Source organism: Ctenopharyngodon idella, chromosome 9 (genome assembly GCF_019924925.1).
Source record: "Ctenopharyngodon idella isolate HZGC_01 chromosome 9, HZGC01, whole genome shotgun sequence".
Taxonomy (NCBI): Eukaryota; Metazoa; Chordata; class Actinopteri; order Cypriniformes; family Xenocyprididae; genus Ctenopharyngodon; species Ctenopharyngodon idella.
In genome coordinates, this window is record NC_067228.1 from 6,735,244 (window position 1) to 6,756,087 (window position 20,844).

Here is a 20,844-nt window from a genome sequence, read left to right on the forward strand (position 1 = left end):
TCAAAAGTTTGGGGTCTGAATGATTTTTAAAAGAAATGAATGCTTTATTCAGCACCAAATCAGCACATTAGAATGATTTCTGAAGGATCATGAGACACTGAAAACTGGAGTAATGATGCTGAAAATGATAATAAGTGTAATAAAATAGAAAACTTTTACATTTTAAATTGTTATATTTTAATATTTCACAATACTGTTTTTACTGCAAATAAATGCAGACTTGGTGAGCATAAGAGACTTCTGTCAAAAACATCTTAACTTTTGAACGGTATATGGAATCTGCTTTTAACATATTTTATTAAAATGCAATTAAATACTAAAATACTAAAATATGTGACAAACGGCATCCTATATGGATTTAATGGGTCAATTCGGACATATGCAGGATGATCAGTGTTATATTCTGGTTTATATCATGATTTAATTATCTGCTTTTACATTATTTAAAAAATATTTTCTTATTAAAGGATGCAGCTAGATTTCTTCTAGATGATCAGAGCTGCTTTTTTTTTTTTTTTTTTTTACTTTCATGGGACCATGGGAAAGGGGCAACATGTATAAATGGTACGAGCGCTCTCCCCCCGAGGTTTATTTATCTAGTCCACACTTTTGTTGTTCAAGCATTCTCATCTCTATCTCCAGCAGTTAGCAGGAGGTGTTTCGCATTCGTCTGAAGTGAGACGTGCTAAGAGTATTCTTGTTCCGCATCTCGCTCCCCGCGGAAGTCAGCGGCACAGTTAGTCAGCGGAGCTGTGTGTCTCATGGGCCCTCGATCCTAATTAACCGAGACCTAGAGCTCTGTCGCTCTGTTGTGCTTCAGACTGACGTATATAGAGAGCTAGCATTGTCCCACTAGAGCCCTGCCAGCCTCTCGTTTGATGGACTTGTGTTTAGACAGACTCGGCTATGGCTAATTACGTTTTCCTAATGACAGGCACAGGATGTATTGCCATGGTAGCAGCTTTGAGCAATTTTAGCTTGTTACTGGAAGTCAGAGAATATTTGTTATGATAACATGTCGCATTTCCTGGTGTCTGCGTAAGACTGAGCAATAACAGTCTCTATTCTTACTGCAGCATTCATTTCTCAGGAAAAGCTTATTTATTTAATCTTATGCCAGTCGCTTATGGTACTTCAGCGTTGAATACTGGCTTTTTCTCCAATAGAGCAAGGGCAGGATGAGTCACGGCACTATGAGAAAATGAGCAAGTGGCTGTGGAGATGTTTTCTTGCTTTCTGTCTGCACAGAAATATCACACAGGTGTGGAGCTCCATTTGAGTTTGAGTGAATGTCACGAAAACATGTACAGATCACATCATATACTGTTTTTTCCCCACTGGATTTTTATGTCAAAAGTAAAGAATAAGAATAATAAAAATATTCAGCAGCACAACTGTTTTCAACATTGATAAAAGTAAGAAATGTTGCCAAATCAGCATATTAGAATGATTTCTGAAGGATCATGTGACACTGAAGACTGGAGTAATGATGTTGGGTGCTGAAAATTCAGCTTTGCATCACAGGAATAAATGACATTTTAAAATCTATTAAAATAAAACAGTTATTTTAAATTGTAATAAAATAATACTGATTTTACTGAGCCTAAGAAAATATACTTACACCCTAAACGTTTAAATGATGTGTGAAATCTGCTTTTAACATCCATCTTTAATTTATTTTACATTCAAATCTGTAATTTTATTCAAATACAATTTGATGCATTCTCAGTTGTTTGAGAGTAAAATGCTAAAATATGCGACTAATGGCGTCCTTAATGGATTCTGCCTTATGCAGGATGATCTTATATTCTTGTTGTATCATAATTTAAAATTTAAATACAATTAATGACAGTTATGATGTCAAAAGTAAATATCTGCCAGTACAAAAAAGAGGTTAAATTATAATTAATCAGTAATTAGTTTCCATAAGCAAAATTAAATTTATTTTTTTCTTTTGACTTAGGTGCGAAATATGGCTGGGACATATTCTTGACAGGTTTTGTGAAACTCCCCCTATTACAACCCACAGACGGAGCTAAAAATATAACCCCATAACACAGTATTTTTAATCTTTACACATCAGTTATCACACATTCCAATGATTGTAACACCCACCGACGCACATTTAAATGTAGGCTGCAGCATCCTATGGGTTTTCCCACTTTGTAGTTCTGACTTCCACTGATACTGATACTGATCTCAGTTCTCTGATACTGTCCCTGTTTGTCGGTGTAGGTCGAACACATGCAGATATAGGTCGACCAGGCTATAGGTTTGTCAATGGCCAATGCTGATATCAAGAGAGCAGTGTGACATATGACTGATTTAATAACGATAGATCTGATAAAATGAGGTGTGCACAGAATTACTAAAGTTTTTATATTTAGTTTCATTTATTATATTATTTACTTTTATATATTTACTCAGTATTAATATTTGAAAATTATCTACAGTATTTAATGGTGTTCAAGAAATATTTTTAATCAATTGCATTAAAAAAAAAACAACAAAAAAAACACTGCAACCAAATAACTAGATTGCAAGACTCTTCTACTGCACATACTAACCTACAATATTTATCTTGAAAAAGGTCATATGCTGTCGGCTCTTCACAGCAGCTGCTGTAGGCTCTTTGGAGTAATATCCTCTCTGAAAATGTTTGCTTTTCTCTAGGCGGCTTCTGGACACCGAGGATGAGCTCAGTGATATCCAGGCAGACTCTGTGCCCATGGAGGTGCGAGATTGGCTGGCCTCCACCTTCACCAGGAAGATGGGAGTGGTGCGCAGACGGCCAGAGGAGAAGCCCCGGTTCCGCAGCATCGTTCACGCCGTTCAGGCTGGGATCTTTGTTGAACGGTATTTACTGATTTTGATAATGAAATACTTGATTTATTATAGATTTAAGAGTAAATTCATTGTAACTTTATGCTCAATTATTAATTGTCAGTAACATTTTACACAAAATCTGATGATGTTTATTAAAGTGATCACCCAAAAATGAAAATTCTGACATCATTTACTACAACCATAACGGTGTTCAAATATCCTTTGAAGAATGCTGGTAACCAAACAGCTTCGGTTCCCATTGACTTCCATTGTATGGACAAAAAATACAATGAAAGTCAAGGGGAACCAAAACTGTTTGGTTACCAGCATTCTTCAAAATATAATATTTTGTGTTCAGCAGTAGAAAGAAATGCATGCAGGTTTGAAACGACATGAGGGTGAGTAAATGATGACAAAATTTTCATTTTAGAGTGGACAAACCCTTTAACATTCAATTTTCACCCAGTGAGCCACCCACATAGGCAACATAATTATGCTTCCCTTTTAAGATACCTTACTTGGACGAAATTAGAAGCCAGCTTTGCATGTATTGTTCACGGAAAAGACAATCCCAGAATCCATTGCACCTAACTTTGTGAACAAATTATTCCAAAATTGCAGATCAAATGTCATTATACTTATTTTTCATTTTGTGCTGAAAATTTCCAATACAAAATTAATTTGATTAATGATTCAGTATTTTTATGTATAATTTATAATTTATTTAATGTTTTAAAATGTATTTTTTACAGAAAGTTCTGTCATGAAACTCTAGATGGCGCAGGCTGATAACTCAATCTGCTTGCAATCACATTATTCTCTATAGGGCACAGCTGATTGGTTCCTGCTGTATCAGTAGCCAATGAGCTCACTGCTCAACCTTCAAATATTTGGGTCAGCATTTGCTATAGCAGTACAGAAACCCTCCACCTTCCCCAGCTCCACCTGTATAGATCTGCTATGGGTAATTCATATACGCTATATTGAACAGCAGCAGCATGTTTTACTTGCTCACAGCAGTGTGTATTGGCAGTAGCAAGTCCCGTCAACATTGTCATATCCATTACCATGCCAAACACTCCAAGAGCTGTCATGACAGAAATATATTTTATTAGAATATCATGTTATTGGCTGAGAAACATTTTAACATTAAAGGTTCATGAACCCCCTGTTTCAGCACCAGTTAGTTCTTGCCACAGTTTTGAAAAATGCTACAAAAGTGAGCATGGTAAACAGTGGAGGCTGACAACACAACAACTGCTTCTGATTCAGACAGTTTTTTCATTAAGTTAAAAGCATCAAGGCTTCCCACAAATGTACACTGCAATTTACCATTACACACACCAAAATAAACAAATATATTATACATGGTTTTGTAAGCTCACCGTAAATTACACAAATACATACATATCCTGTGACAGCTATAATTTAATGCACAAATAAATGCACAGCTGTTCGCATTTGTACTCTGCATTGAAAATATACACTGCCCGGCCAAAAAAAAAAGTCGCTGTTTGGATTTTAATAGGCAAATACTTAAGAATCTATAAATGGATCATTATTACATGTTATATGTGTGGCAACGGTTCTTTTAACCCTTAAAGATGGAGTGTGTAGCTTTTCATTTCTTAAACAACCATGTAGGAAGACACATCATGGCCATATTCCAGGATGACAATGTCAAGATTCACCAGGGTTAAAATTGTGAAAGAATAGTTATGAGAGCATGAAGATTCATTTTCACACATGAATTGGCACCTCTGAGTCCAGACCTTAAATTCTTTGAAAGTCTTAGGGATGTGCTGGAGGAGACTTTACAGAGTGCTCACCTCTTGCATTGTCAATACAAGTTCTTGAAAAAAAAATGATGCACCTCTCGATGGAAATAGATGTTAATTCATGTGTGAAAATGATAACATAAAGAAACATAATAATCACTGTAATCCATTCATAGATTCTTAAGTATTTGCCTGATAAAATCCAAACAGCGACCTTTTTTTGGCCGGGCAGTGCATATGAATGCGCTATTGCATCTTTAATAACTTTTGAGGCTTATTTTGCAGCATTTTTATAAGCCATTTGATAAGTTAAGGGGCCGTAAAGACACTCAATGTGGATGAATTGGGTTTGTGTCGAAGTTTCTACGACACAGAAACTCTTAGAAAGCAAAAACGTTCATTTTTGACTCATTAATGCATCTTTCACAATCTCACAGTTTGAAGGAAATCAACACGTTTTGTCGTGAATATTTAAGTGAGGCGTCTTCTCATAAGATAAGGACACATAGTCTCATGAATAATTTTGAGACACTGATGAGTCATCGATGTACTATAGGTCAAGTCAAGTCACCTTTATTTATATAGCGCTTTTTACAATGTAGATTGTGTCAAAGCAGCTTTACATTGATAACTGGTACATTGTTTGACTGCACAGCAGCTCTTAAAGAATAGTGTCAATGCAGGCAGATCAAAAGCACTGTTGAATATCAAAATGTCAAGTCAAGTGTCCCCAACTAAGCAAGCCAGAGGCGACAGCGGCAAGGAACCCAAACTCCATCAGGTGACATCAGGTGGCAGACAAGTGGCAAATTGGTGTTAAAATGGAGAAAAAAACCTTGGGAGAAACCAGGCTTAGTCGGGGTGCCAGTTCTCCTCTGGCCAACAGTGCTTTGTTACAATTCAGGTTGCTATCATAAGTCCAATAGGATCGCAACATTAAAAGTATTTATTTCAGTTCCATCCAATTGAGGATCGTATTCATCACGCCGGTATGGACGGTTGTTGAGGAACTGTAACTGTATAGGTGACTGTAACTGTATAGGTAACTGTATAGGTGTAAGAAAACGTCACCTGGAAGATGAAAATGGCACAAAAAAGCTTAAAATTAACTTGTTTTCTCCTACAATTGAAATGAACATATGGTAACATTGTCTTCTATGATGTGCAACACACATAAACGCTGTTAAAATCGCAGATAAATGTAATAGACCAGGATTTTGCCTCTGAAGGCAGCTGCCTGTGTAGGATGTAGACTGCAGCACACTTGTTTTTGGGACAGAGCCTCAGTTTGACCATTTTACGTGCAGCCTCTAAGTGAGTTTAAATCATACAGACAGTCTCATTTCACAGACCTTCCCATTTTTTTCCTGCTAACTGGGAAAATGTCTACCAAGATTACCGACACATAAGACACACACTTAAGGGCTTGTTCTGCATAATCTTTTCCAGTAACTGAAAATGAACATCTCAGTCCATTCCATTTGCATTGCAGTCCTCTTCTCTGTGGCATGTACCCTCACGTCTGAGTAATACGTGTGAGCTGCCTCCCTCTTACATGGGCAGAGCTCCTCATTTCCATGGAAACTCATTCAGAATGTCATAGACACCTGTTGAGCTTCAAGCGCTGATCACCGGGTGGTGTGTGATATCGAATGTATATTAATGATAAAAGACATTCAAATTAGAAAAATATCTATTATTTTGTGGTTAAAAAAAGGGGTAAGCCAGACTTTCAGAAATATGCGCTGGACAAACTCAATTTGATTTTGTACACATAAAATTTATATGAATCTTAATATAATATTCCGTTCCAACAAAGAGCTAAATGAAGAATACATCAGGGTGTTTTAATGTAAGTTGAATTATAGTATATTACATAATAATAATAATAATAATGGATGGAATGATTTAGTTTCTCCACTAAAATTGTCATTTTATGGATGGTGTCATAAAAGACTATTTGTTATAAAATGAATGGATTTTTGTTTATAAAATGGATGGATTTTTGTAATAAAATAGATGAAATTTGTTATAAAATGCATTTTATAAAAGACAAAAAGACAAGTGCTAGATAATATATGAAAATGATTAGTGCTAGATGATGGTATAAAAGTACAAAAATTGTGAAATTATTTAAAATTCACCCAGCTAATTGTATGGAGCCTGTAAAGGGACATAGTGATGAAAAAAAAAAAAGATTGAAGGAAAAATTATATGTCAATGCTTTTGTGTTCTCTTGCGAATGTTTTGCATTTCCCAGAGAAACTTTGCATCCGCTCTCAAAATGTTTTGCAAAATTTCTTGAGGGAATTCAAAAGTTTTGCGAGCAAATGTGAAGTTTTTAAATATATTTTTTCCTCCCATCTCATTTTTTTTCCACCACCATGTCCCTTTTGGGGGTCTGTATAATTGTGACATTGTGATGAAATAAAATGAATTAATATGATTTAACATTATTATGTCCAATAAATTAAGATACTAGACAGAGACAAAAAAAAAAATTCTGCATAAATGTGTTAATTTTCCAGTATTGGGATTAATTCAGCAAGAGCCAAGTTAAAAAGAACACTGGAACTGAATTTGATCATTATGTACAATTATTTTGGAATCTGGACTGTGTTGAGTAACATGACGTTTTCATTATTAAGTGCTTTTCCACCCTCATTTAAAAAGGAAAGTTTAAGTGTTGTGCCCTGCTTTTTTTTTTTTTTTCTGATTATAAAGTGTTCGCACTTGAATGTTCTTGATCATACAGGGAATACAGTTCTGTGAAGATTCGGTCAACTACGTGTAGATGTGTCACTTTTGACTTTACTGCTGCTGTCAAAAACTTCTCATCTCTTAAACACTTCTGTAAAGCTCCATTTTTACTTCAGACCGTAGTTAAAAAAAACCCTTGAAATTGTGAGGGACAATTAAATGATCTTATATTGTTTCTTACAGTGTAAGATTAAAGAGGTCAAAGTTTTTTGCTTAAAAAAAATCATAATTTAAACATCATTCTGGATCATTTTTGACCCCTTTCTGAACTTTAGATTTAATCTGGCTATTTTTCCTTCATGACTTCGATGTAAATAAGTAGTTTATGCATAACATGTCCATTTAACATTTTTAAATCAATATCAAGATTTTAAGTTAATATTTATATAAATGTAAAAGGGAAAGTGTATATTTTAGGTCAATTTAGAGGTTTCTTACCATTTTAATCACATTTTGCCTAGTTCATCACTAGTTAATTTTACATGGTGTGACAAATAATTTGCATGCATAAAGAATAAGCAAAATGCTTTTAAAATATATGTATATTTGGAGTATACAGTAGCACTTCAGAACATCAGCTCGCCAAAAAGATTCAACATCAGCTACCCAAATGCAATTTTTACATGTGAATTCATATACATGTGTTAAAAAAACATTGTACTGAAATGTACCTTGGTAAAAATAAACTTCAGCTTGTCATAATAAAAAATCATGATGGTTTGTGTGTGTGTATCTGCAGAATGTACAGAAGAACATCCAACATGGCAGGGTTGACCTATCCACCATCTGTAATTGCAGCTCTAAAGGTACATATTATCTTTACAGTAGATTATAACATGGATTTAGTTTGTTTCCTTAGTTTTCTGTCTGCCACCAATACATAGGAGTCTTCCTCTTTTTCAGGATGTTGATAAATGGTCATTTGACGTCTTCACGCTCCAAGAGGCGAGTAGCGAACACGCTCTGAAGTTCCTGGTGTATGAACTGCTCACCAGATATGACCTGATCAGCCGCTTCAGGGTACGAGAGACTGCAAAAACCAGACACACATCAAAACTGTGATATTAAACACACCGCTTACTTTGGATTCTGACTCATGTGCCCATAGGGAAACTCTCATGCTGCCACTGAATAAAATTTAATCTGTCATTTATTCATTTCATTTCAACTCATACACCTGAACTTGTCCCCTTTTTTATGCTCCATGAGGACAGAGGCTTTCAAGCTTCAAAAAGAATGCAAAAGAACCATATAAAATATCTATATGATTTATGCAATATATTCAAAGACTTCTGAAGGCATACTATAGAGGGTATGCATTGACGTCACTTTCCCGCCAGGACATGGCCCCCTCAGCAGGACTGAGTGGCAAAACATCTTGCAGCATGACTAGATTTAATAGGGGAAACTGTGAAAATGGGAGTAAAACAAACGATTATCTGCTTGAATTAAAGACAGTTGGACTCCACAGTGTTCCTTACAACTTAACAAAGAACCAGTGGTCCGTGGACATTGACATGTGGCCAGGAATTGGATTTCCTGACATTTATATGTACCTGATTTCGACGCCTGGGAAATACATAAAGCAAAGCCTGTGAACACTTTATGCTAGACAGCACTATAAATACAATATAGGTAGATCTAAATCCGGATGATGACTTATACCGTTGTTATATCGTCATATCACCGAGCCCTACAACTTGTTAAAGCACCAAGGCTTTATAGACATTATGACTTTATATAAAGCTGCTTGGAAACGATGTGTATTGTGAAGTGACTTGACGCTTAGTCATACTTTACTTCAGGATAAAAGTGATGAGGACATCAACTGATATTCTAGTTGTTTCTATATATTTTGTAGAAATTTTTAGGGCCCTCTTTTAACGATCTGGTCTGAACCGCAAGGCGCAGATGCACTTAGGGTGTGTCCAAATCCACTTTTGCTAGTTTAACGGCGAAAAAAATGGTCAGCGCACCAGGCGTACGGTCCAAAAGGGTTGTACCTAGTCTCTTAATGAGTCATGGGTGTGTTTTGTGCGTAACGTCCAATAAACCAATCAGAGTGCCATCTCCTATTCCCTTTAAAAGCCAGGTGTGCTTGCACCATGGCGGATTTGCTATTTACATGGCGGAATATAAACACCCTCAACCTGACGAGTCAGTTTAAATACATGTGTGTATTGCCACGATTGGTTTCATTCATCATTACTGCAAATAGGTAATTCTTATACATGCAATGACTATCCATTATGACATTTAGGCATTTTTATCTTTATGTACACAATAATAATCAACTGCGCCATTGAGCAACAAAAACCTGATCTAAAGTCAATGGCGCAGTTGTTTTCAGTTGCCTCAAAATAGCAACACGCCAACAATGCACTTTTTTGTTATTTAAAGAGCGCGTTAGTAATATGCACCTATAGGCGGGTGCACAACGCGCGTACACTCTGCTTGTTAGACATAGCGACGCGCAGCAGCACACAAACATGCCAAATATTAAAAATAAAAGGATTACAAATGTAAAAGATTATTATTGTGTACATAAAGATAAAAATGCCTAAATGTCATAATGGATAGCCATTGCACGTATAAGAATTACCTATTAGCAATAATGACGAATTAAACCAATCGTGGCAATACACACATGTATTTAAATTGACTGAACACACCACATTTTCAGACCAGCACGCCCTTGGGTGAACAGACGGGCATGAGTGCATTTGCTATTTAAACAACATTGCGCAGGACGTGAAAATGATAACTGCGTCTAGGGCTGAAACTAGCAAAAAACACTTGTGTCGTGCCTGGCGTCGCATTGTGTCGGGTGTATGATAAGGCCCTTAAATTTTTCTGGATAACTGTCAGCTGTTGCCGTCATGCAGACAATACAGAGTTCCATGCTGTAAACTGAATCTTTTTAATAACTCCATGGTGCTCCTATTAAACTAAACTTGCTTTGAAAGGAAAACTGGGTTTGTCTAACATTATCCAACCATCCCCCTTTGTAGAACAGAAGGCTTATAATGGATGTTTTTTTAATAAACACTGACAAAAACTTACAAATATTGAATTAATGAGTTGTCAGTACAATATATAACCAAGGGTATAATTTTACCCCAAAATCCAACATATCTGACACAAAATGATTCTGCCTTGATTCTAGTTGTTTCTGCAAATTGCAGCTTTCGGCTTTCGGCGGTCTGTAAAAAGAGAGCTCTGATTTCTTGTTGAATCTATTTGTAAAATCAAATCACTCAGCTCTTTTACATTTTAGATGTTTTGCGTGTTTTGCGCAGCATTCAAGCTGAACACCAACCCTGTCACTCAGTTTTTTTGCCACTCAATAAGTGTAACCGGAGTGACTCCCACCTACTGTGATGTCGTGCATACCCTCTATAGCTTTGTATGAGAAAAGACTGAAAAATAAGTTGTCATTCACTGGTAATCTTCCCTTCCAGTGAGCTTTTAACCGCTGTGACTGAATCACTGAATCGGTCCAATCACTGAGTCAGTTCAGAATCATAGAATCAGTTCAGAATTGAGCACTCCGTAACCGAAGTTCTCTATAACTGAATCAATACCAGATCAATTTAAAATATCCAACTCAATAATGATTGGTTCACATCATCATCATCATTCATGACACAAAGCTGTTGTATGGCATCAAAAGACTTTTTGGATTACTTTTATGATACATTTATGGTGATTTTGCTTCATTTTTAAAACTTAAAAGCTCCAGACACTGTTTTTTGTAATTGCATAGAAAAAAAGTACTTGGTACACATCATGTTCTTTTTGTGTTCAACGGAAGAAAGTCATACAGGTTTGAAACAAAATGAATGTGAGTTGTTATGTGAGCTATTTCTTTAATATATTATGATTTCATCCTTTTGGAATCACCTAACCAAAGTTTTAACCAAAGTTGGTGTTGTCTCCAAAGCATACATGTTTTGACCCTGTAACAGGAGATTTATATGTGATATACATCTGATATGAGGCGTCTGACAGTTTCCATCTGCTCTCTTTCTTTGTTTTTCACCATTGTGTCAGCTCCCATCACTTCTTACCCTTTTTCACAAGCGTGGTGATGACAGAATCTGAACTCACACACACACAGAGCCCTGATTACAATTTAAATGCATCAGACACACGTTGCCTGTGTTTGTGTTTAAGTGGTGAGGTATGGAGTCCCTGCTCTCCATGTGATTACACATTGATATTACGCTGCTGCAAACTGTTCCCTTACCGGAAGCCCTTCGATTGCCTGTAACATGCTCCATTAATCTGCTGTGGCAGGACATTTAAGGCCTCAGACTGCAGCTTGAAGGCCCATTCTGTCTCTCTAGTAGGGTTGGGAATCCAAAACTAAAGCCAGTTAGTTAGATTTTTTTTTCCTTTAACACATTGGGTTTTATGGTCTCTTCTGCTCTCCAAGGCTGAATTTATTTAATCTAAAATAAAGTAACAGTAATATTGTGAAATATTACATTTTAAAATAACTGTTTTAGTATATTTTAAAATGTAATTTATTCCTGTGATGGTAAAGCTGAATTTTCAGCATCATTGCTCCAGTGTTCAGTGTCACATGACCCTTCAGAAATCATTCTAATATGCTGATTTAGTGCTCAAATATTAATAATAATTATAGAATATAATAATAATAATAATTATTATTATTATTATTATTATTATCATAATTATTATATGTTGAAAACATTGCTGCTTAATATTTTTGTGGGAACTTTTAACAAAATTCTTTTTTTTTTTTTTTGATGAATAGAAAGTTCAAAAGAACAGCATTTCAATAAAAAAATAAAAAAAAAACTTTTGAAATATTATAAATGTCTTTACTGGCAATTGAATCAATTTAATGTATCCTTGTTGAATAAAAGTATTAATTTTAAAACTTTTAAATGGTAGCGTATCACGGTTTCCACAAAAAAAAAAAAAAAAACAGCTTTGCAATCACAGTAATAAATTATTATTAAATTATTATTATTTTTAATATATTTTGCAATATATTAAAATAGAAAACAGTTATTTTAAATTGTAATAATATTTCACAATATTTTTTTTATTTTTTATCAAATAAAAGTGGTTTTGGTGCACATAAAAGACTTCAGAAACATTAAAAAAAATCTTAGTTATTCAAAACTTTTACCTCTAGTTTATACTATTCATTAATGTATTGAATTAGCTTTTTTATATTTTCAGTTTTTTACATATATATTTTAGTCTAATTTTTTTGTAATTATGTACTTTTGTCATTTTTATTAGTTAAACATTAAATATTTATATTTATCTTTAATTTATTTCTATTTCAGTTTTAGTTTTAGTATAGTTCTTCAACTAAAACAGTTGCAATTTTTATTTTCTTTTGTAATGTTATAAATGTCTTTACTGTCATATTTGATCAATTTTATATTTTCTCACTAACTAATATAAATTTCTTTCAAAAACATACACTTTTGAATGGCCGTGTGGTTAAAATGCACAATCACAAGTACTCTATTTTTGTAACTGGGATTGTTGTTCTCTGTAGATACCAGTGTCCTCCTTGGTGTCATTTGTGGAAGCTCTGGAAATGGGCTACAGCAAGCACAGAAACCCCTACCACAATCTGATCCACGCTGCTGATGTCACACAGACGGCACACTATCTGATGCTACACACTGGCATTATGGTGAGCGAGCGCTCAGTGAATTGCGCATGCATGTCTCGTACTGACAAACAAATATGACATCTGTTTGTAGTCAATAGGAGCTGAACGCTTGAGGTCTTAACTTGCAGGTTAATATGCGCAGCTGTTAAAATGCGTTTTAATGATGTTGAATCACTGTAATGATGATTATTTGGGTAATGGCTGACTGGTCCGCTCTCCCACAGCACTGGCTCACTGAACTGGAAATATTGGCCATGGTGTTTGCTGCTGCTATCCACGACTTTGAACACACTGGAACGACCAATAACTTCCACATCCAGACCAGGTGTGTGATGACCTCCAATAAAAAACAGCCAGTAATCTCAATTAATTGTCCAAAATGTAAAACTATTAGACCAGCTTCCAATGATTACATCAAACCTGATGATCTAGAGCAGTGTTATTTTATTTTTGTTTTAGTTTTATTACACTTTTATTTATATTTTGAATCAGATCATGTTAATTTTAGTTTCATTTTTTTTTTTTTATATTTCTTATTACTTTTAATTTATTTTTGTTTTAGTTTTAGTTCATTTTAGTTTTATTTATTTACAGTTAATAATTTTAGTGCTTCAACTTAAACTTATTACAGTTTATTGCCGAAGAAACGTTTCAAATTTTCATTTAGATTAGGTTTTTCAACTAATACATGTGACCCTGGACCACAAAACTAGTCATAAGTCGCACAGGTATATTTGTAGCAATAGCCAACAATACATTGTATGGGTCAAAATTATCGATTTTTCTTTTATGCCAAAAATCATTAGGATATTAAGTAAAGATCATGTTCCATGAAGACATTTTGTAAATTTCCTACCGTAAATATATCAAAAATGTATTTTTGTGAGTGGATATGCATTGCTAAGGACTTCATTTGGACAACTTTAAATGATTTTTTTGCACCCTTAGATTCCAGATTTTCAAATAGTTGTATCTCGGCCAAATATTGTCCTATCCTAACAAACCATACTTCAATGGAAAGCTTTATTCAGCATTCAGATGATATATAAATCTCAATTTCAAAAAATTGATTTTTATGGCTGGTTTTGTGGTCCATGATCCAGGGAATTGAATTATAATGTAGACATAAACAAGCTTATATTTAGTACCTAAAATGTTTAGTTCTCAGTACAAACAGAATCACGAGTTGATTTTATATTAAAAGTTTTTTTATATATAATTTTTATTTAATATTTTTTATATTTTGTATTTACTAGTTAAACATTTTCCCATTGTTAATCAATATTAATATAATTAATATTTATATAAAATATAGAAAAAACAACCATTTGACATTTATTCATATTTATAAAATATTTATTATATTTTTGTATGTATTATTAATATTTATAAATAACATTTCTTTTGCTTTTCCCACCATCTTGAATGGATATTTGTACTAATGTAAGCTTGTCACATTATGGAATTGCCTTCTCTTTGAAGGATGCATGTGAAGAGAATCTTAGAAACATAATGACCTATCATTTGGAACAAATCTATGATGCCTGTGTGTGTGTGCCTGCGTGCGTGCGTGCGTGCGTGTGTGTGCGTGCATTTGTAATAGAGAGAGAGAATCCACTGGTCATATTCCTAACATAGTTCATCTTCCTTGTGGTGAGCTATCGTGGGGCTGAGAGCAGAATTTATCATGTTTTCAATTAATCTTCAGTGGCAGAATCTACGTCAGAATCTGTTCATGCTGTTGTTGCTGTGTTGGTTCACGTCAGGCCGGACATCTTATTCACATTAATACTTGCCAAAGGATCCCTGAGATCCCTTCACAGCAGGCCTCATTTTGCATGACAGCCCATCACAGACATCATTATTTGAAGAAGTACAGTACATCACAGCACTTGCTTTTGCAGCAGACAGAAACCAAATGCAAGGACGGTGCTGCAGTATACAGTGATTTTGGAGGAGCACTCGATCATCAGTGAATTGTGGGAAACAAGGCTTATGTGATGGGAAAAATTGAGGCATTACTCTTGATATCTCCGATTACAGCTGATGTTCCACCTCATCTTGTAGTTCACCTCAGATTTACTCCTCAAGAGAATGAAAAGTAAATCTCCCGAGTACTGTCTGTCTACCTCACTGAATAAAATAGCTTTTCTTGGAAATATATTTGTGTGGAACAGGCTGACTGGCAGGAACTTACAGTAAGATATGATAGAGTTCTTCAGGACTTTTGGTTCAGAAAAAACAACAACCTGTTCTTATCGAGAAACATTTTTAGCTATATAGGGTTCTTGAGGTGATATACACTATATAGTTCAAAAGTTTGGGGTCAGCAAGTTTTTAAAGTCAGTAACAGTAAAGACATTTATAATGTTACAAAAGTTAAAGAGGTACAAAAGTAAATTGAAATATAATTAGGAAATTGCCTTCTCTGAGCTGCATTTGAAATGAAATATACTTTACTGGGTACAAAAATGTATAATTAATTTAATTTCAAATGCTACTCTTTTAAACTTTCTATTTATCAAACAATCCTGAAAGAAAATGTATTTCATTTCCACAAAAACTGTAAAAATGAAGCAGCAAAAACTGTTTTCAACATTGATAATAATAAGAAACATTTCTTGATCATCAGCATATTTTTAAATATACATTTTAAAATATATTCAAATAGAAAAAAACTATTGCTATTACTGTATTTTTGATCAAATGATGATGCAGCTTTGGTGAGCATAAGAGACTTCTTTCAAAAAAAAAAATCCTTGATTCTGATTGGACAATAGCTGTATTTTATTCACAATAAAACACGACTATAACTGCTTCACCCAATGGTTCTGTGTATCACTACACCCTTAGCAACCACTCTTTGAAATGTAAACTGTTCTCAATTAATATTGTTAATTGAAGCTTACTGTATTATGTAGAAGAGTATTGTGAGAAAGAGATAGAGTGAGCAAGTTTATTACCTGCATTCAGATTTAGCATTTTCCTTCAGGTCAGTCCTATGTTCATTATAAAAAACCTGTTTAAATGTCCGATGTATTATCTTGTCCTTTTAACAGTTAAGGGGTTTTCCCGTGACTGACAGCGCTAGTCAAAGCATTTGTCAGTTGCGTCTTGTTCCGTGTTCACAACAATTCAGTCTTTTCAATGTAAAAGTCTTCGCTACTGACTGACACACTCATAAAGACAGTCCTTGCTGCCATCTAATGGTGTAATAATGTAACTTCTGTTGCTGTTCACGGTCAGGGACTATTTTTTCCGGTGGAAGGAAGGCTTTTATTGAAAGTTTACTTCATGAAAGTTGCATTGATACATATTTTAGGCTTTAATATTTGTATTGTGTGGTAACCGTTTTATAAAAGCAATAAGGTACTCGAGGCTAGTGCTGTATCGTGAATAAGTCACGGCTGAAGGGGTTGCAGGCACTCTGCTTCGCGTCATGCCTAACAACGGCCTTCAGCCGTGACTTATTCACGATACAGCACAGCCTCTCATACCTTATTGCTTATATATATATATATATATATATATATATATATATATCCATTTTGACTCTTTCTTTTTTTGCATGGAACACAAAAGGAGGAAATCTGAAGAATGTCCAAGCTGCTCTTTTCCATACAATGAAAGAGTATAGTGACCAGCACTGTTAAGCTTCAAAGTGAGAAAAATTGCAAGCGTATGGTGAGAAATGTGCAAAATGTGCCATTGACAGTAATTGACACCAAGCACATGTTTGTCATTACCAAAATTATATGAAAAAATTTGAATAGGTACAAGTGCAGCTAAGATCTTTTCCTATTATCACTGTGAAGTTGCTTTGAAACCATCTGTATTGTGAAAAGCGCTATATAAATGAAGATGAAGATCTTGTGTTAAATTTGGATCTGTCAGGCCAAGTTTGACATCAATGATGCCAAATGCAATTGGTTCTTGTGTATCACATGACTGGTTCCAACATGACAAGTTTAAAAAACTCAAGGCAATAATTTCACTGAAAAAGAACTCTTAAATGTTGTTGTTTTCACCACACAAAACTTCATAAGACTTGAAAGGTACTGCATGAGTCATATCTACTTTCATGCTATTTTTATGGTGTTTTTTTTTTTGTCCTTTTTGAAGCTTGACAGCCCCTGGTAACAATAAGCTTTCACATACTGTAGAACATCTTTTGTGTTACACGAAAGAAAGAAAGTCATACAGACTTGGAATGACATGAAGGTGAATAAATGATGAAGGAATTTTCATTGTTTGGGTGTACTAACCTTTTAAAATGGTACTACAGTGGCATAGTAATTGGAACATGCAGGACATTTTTTGACTCCTCTTCCTTTGGTTCTGCACAGATCAGAAGTGGCAATCCTGTACAACGATCGCTCGGTTCTGGAAAACCACCATGTGAGCGCAGCCTACAGACTTATGCAAGAGGATGAGATGAACATCCTGGTCAACCTCTCGAAAGATGACTGGAGGTACGCTGGGGTTTGTCACTCAACGCTGGGAAACGCTGGCATTATGTCCTGGGACGTGCCGTTCCTGTGAGGAATGGACGATCTGTTCTGGGAAAGTGCATGTGCTTTGAGTTTTGTTGAGCCGCTGTGTTGTGCTTCCCACAGGGAGCTGCGTACGCTGGTGATCGAGATGGTCATGAGCACAGATATGTCCTGCCATTTCCAGCAGATCAAGACGATGAGGAACACGCTGCAGCAGCCGGAGGGGTGAGTGACGCTCCCACTGTTCTCTCTGAGCGTTTGTGAACATGAGGGTGTTAATGAATGAGTTCGACGGTGTGTCTTCCCTATGAAAATGTGTCATACTTCTTGCGTAGCTGTACTCATTACAACTGGGTGGTGTGACGTATATACTGTGTGATGAAATAAATGTGTCAACTGCTGGAGACTTTTCTGTAGCTTATTCATTCATTTGTTATAAATTATATCCGTCGAGCTGCAAACAGAATCAGACGACACAGATCATTAAACAGGCTCATAAATAAACAACTAGATCTCCAGGGTCTATTTTCCCAATTCAAATGCGTGCTTCTGATGCAAGAAATCCTTTGTTCTGTTGGCAGAAATTATTTTTAACAGGACTTTAACTAGAGTTATTTTAAGACTCTTGACATTTTAAATTTCACATTTAAAGTTTATTTTTAAATTCTTTTTATGTCTGCTTAGACTATTTCTGTCTAATGTCTTTTCATTGTGTACTTTTTTTTGTCAGTGCCAAAGACAATTGTTGATAACTATTATTATCAACAAAACTAAATTCACAAATACAGTATAAAACCACAGACAACTGCAATAAAACCGCAATCACAAATACAGTAACAATACAGTCACACAAATACAATCACAAATACAGTAACAATACACACAAATACAGTCACACAAATACTGTAACAATACAGTCAAATACAATAAAAATATAGTTACACAAATACAGTAAAAACACACACAAATACAGTAAAAATACAGTAACAATACTGTCACACAAATACAGTAACAATACAGTCACACAAATACAGTAAAATACACACAAATACAGTAAAAATACAGTAACAATACAGTCACACAAATACAATAACAATAGTCACAAATACAGTCACACAAATACAGTAAAAATACAGTAACAATACAGTCACACAAATACAGTAAAAATACAGTAACAGTACAGTCACACAGATGCAGTAAAAATAAACACACAAATACAGTAAAAATACACAAATTCACACACATACAGTAAAAATACACAAATATTGTAAAAATAGTCACAAATATAGTAAAAATACAGTAACATTGTAAAATAATTTAAAAGATGTTTTCTATTTGAATATATTTTAAAATGTTATTTATTTCTGTGATGACAGCTGAATTTCCAGCAGCCATTACTCCTGTCTTCAGTGTCATGTTTTGACCATATCACAATGTCTAATATCTATCTTGCATATACTGTATATTGTATTTGTTTTGAAATACATTTGTTATTAGTATTTATTTTTTATTCATTCCTTTAACATAGTCTTTTTTTTCCAAACTGACTTGGGTATTAGTAGCTAAATCTTAGAAATGCTACTGCCTAAGCTGTGATAAAAATGAAGTAGTATTTCTGCCAAAATATAGTTGATACTACTGGAGTACAACAGAGAAAAAGAGAGACAAAATGGCAAAGTTCTTTTTCGTTCTTCGCTTTGGGGTAAAAAGAAGTTCGAAATATGTTAGCAAACATCCTGACACCGCCCACGCTGCTGAGAGCAACGTTTAAGTGAATATGCAAATATGCTTTCCTCTCAATAACAAAATAAACACACAACAAAAATGACAGCGATGAGAAAACAGCAGTTAAGGAAGCATCTGATCACAGTGATGTGGTTGTTTGCACAAGCTCTGAAATTTGGCACTCCGGTAAATTCACATAATTTATTTATATACCAATTTATACAATATTATACAAATTGTTTAAATGCAAGCAGCTATACAGTATTAAACATGAAAAAACAGTGTCAGAATTACACTGAATTACAATTAGAATTACAACATTTTCTACTATAAAACAGCTATCCAGTGTGTTCATGATTTTACTCGCAGATGTCCGACCTTGACGGACCGATCAAAAGAAATGAACCGGTGAAGAACTCCATGTCAAAGAAGGTGGAGCCTCAGAGCACACCTACCCATTACATAATCACCATGGACCAATGGTAGTTTGAAGCTTTTCCGGAAAGTTCGCTTTAGCAAGCTGTTTTCAACCCCCAAAATGAACACAAAACGAACTTTGTTTTGGCCTGATTTTGTTCGAAATGACGTCAGACCAGTTCGTTCTTCGAATTCGCTTGAAGTATATCTGGGCCTTAAAGGGTTAGTTCACCCAGAAATGAAAATTCTGTCATTTATTACTCATCCTCATTTCGTTCCAAACCTGTAAGACCTTCGTTCATCTTCAGAACACAAATTAAGATATTTTTGATGAAATCTGAGCGCTTTCTGATCCCCCATAGACAGCATTGCGATTACCACTTTTAAGGTCCAGAAAGGTAGTAAAGACATTGTTAAAATAGTCCATGTGACTGCAGTGGTTCAACCTTAATGTTATGAAGCGACGAGAATACTTTTTGTAGTGGTAATCGCAATGCTGTCTATGGGGGATCAGAAAGCTCTTGGATTTAATAAAAAATATCTTAATTTCTTAATATCTTAATTTGTGTTAATTTGTGAATGAAATGAGGGTGAGTAATTAATGGCAGAATTTTCATTTTTGTGTGAACTAACCCTTTAAGACAGAATCCTCCCATGTCCTGTGTTTGTGAATGTGTATATGTGTAAGTGTGGATTTATAAATTAATAATTTGTTTACAAACTTTCTGTCTTTCTATCTGACTGATGAAGCTGTGATGAATGTGTGTCTATCAGAATAGACAAAGCTAAAGCGATGTCCCTGATGCTGCACGCGGCCGATATCAGCCACCCCGCTAAGGGCTGGAAGCTGCACTACCGCTGGACACAAGCTCTCATGGAGGAGTTCTTCAGACAGGTACACACACCATAATATTTGTCTCCAGTAACACAAGCAGAACTCCCAGAGACACTCTGCAGACACAAAAATTATCTGGGTGAATTGCAGGAGAAAGATGGAATCCATCGAAGAGCTTATGCACATGATGACCAAATAAGAAAACGTGACATGTAAAATAGGTAATAAAATGATAAATATTATTTTTGAATTAAATATACACCTACAAATCAAAAAACTATTTAAATATTTTTTGTATATTTTTACTAGTGGGTGCAGGACACTATAGTTCATTTATGTAGGTGA

General features: G+C 34.9%; 1 protein-coding gene across 5 annotated transcripts in view; it reads left to right on the forward strand.

Moving 5' to 3' along the window:
• The window catches only part of pde1a (phosphodiesterase 1A, calmodulin-dependent), a 78,519-nt gene that overhangs the window by 51,230 nt on the left and 6,445 nt on the right, over nt 1-20,844 (forward strand). For 4 of the 5 annotated variants that reach the window (XM_051906943.1, XM_051906945.1, XM_051906947.1 and 1 more), the window contains 8 exons: nt 2,674-2,856; nt 8,104-8,170; nt 8,268-8,384; nt 12,910-13,050; nt 13,254-13,354; nt 17,376-17,501; nt 17,646-17,747; nt 20,415-20,559. In XM_051906943.1, the coding sequence (XP_051762903.1) occupies nt 2,674-2,856; nt 8,104-8,170; nt 8,268-8,384; nt 12,910-13,050; nt 13,254-13,354; nt 17,376-17,501; nt 17,646-17,747; nt 20,415-20,559 (982 nt within the window). The remainder of the gene's footprint in view (nt 1-2,673; nt 2,857-8,103; nt 8,171-8,267; nt 8,385-12,909; nt 13,051-13,253; nt 13,355-17,375; nt 17,502-17,645; nt 17,748-20,414; nt 20,560-20,844) is intronic. The other variant, XM_051906944.1, reaches the window with a different exon arrangement.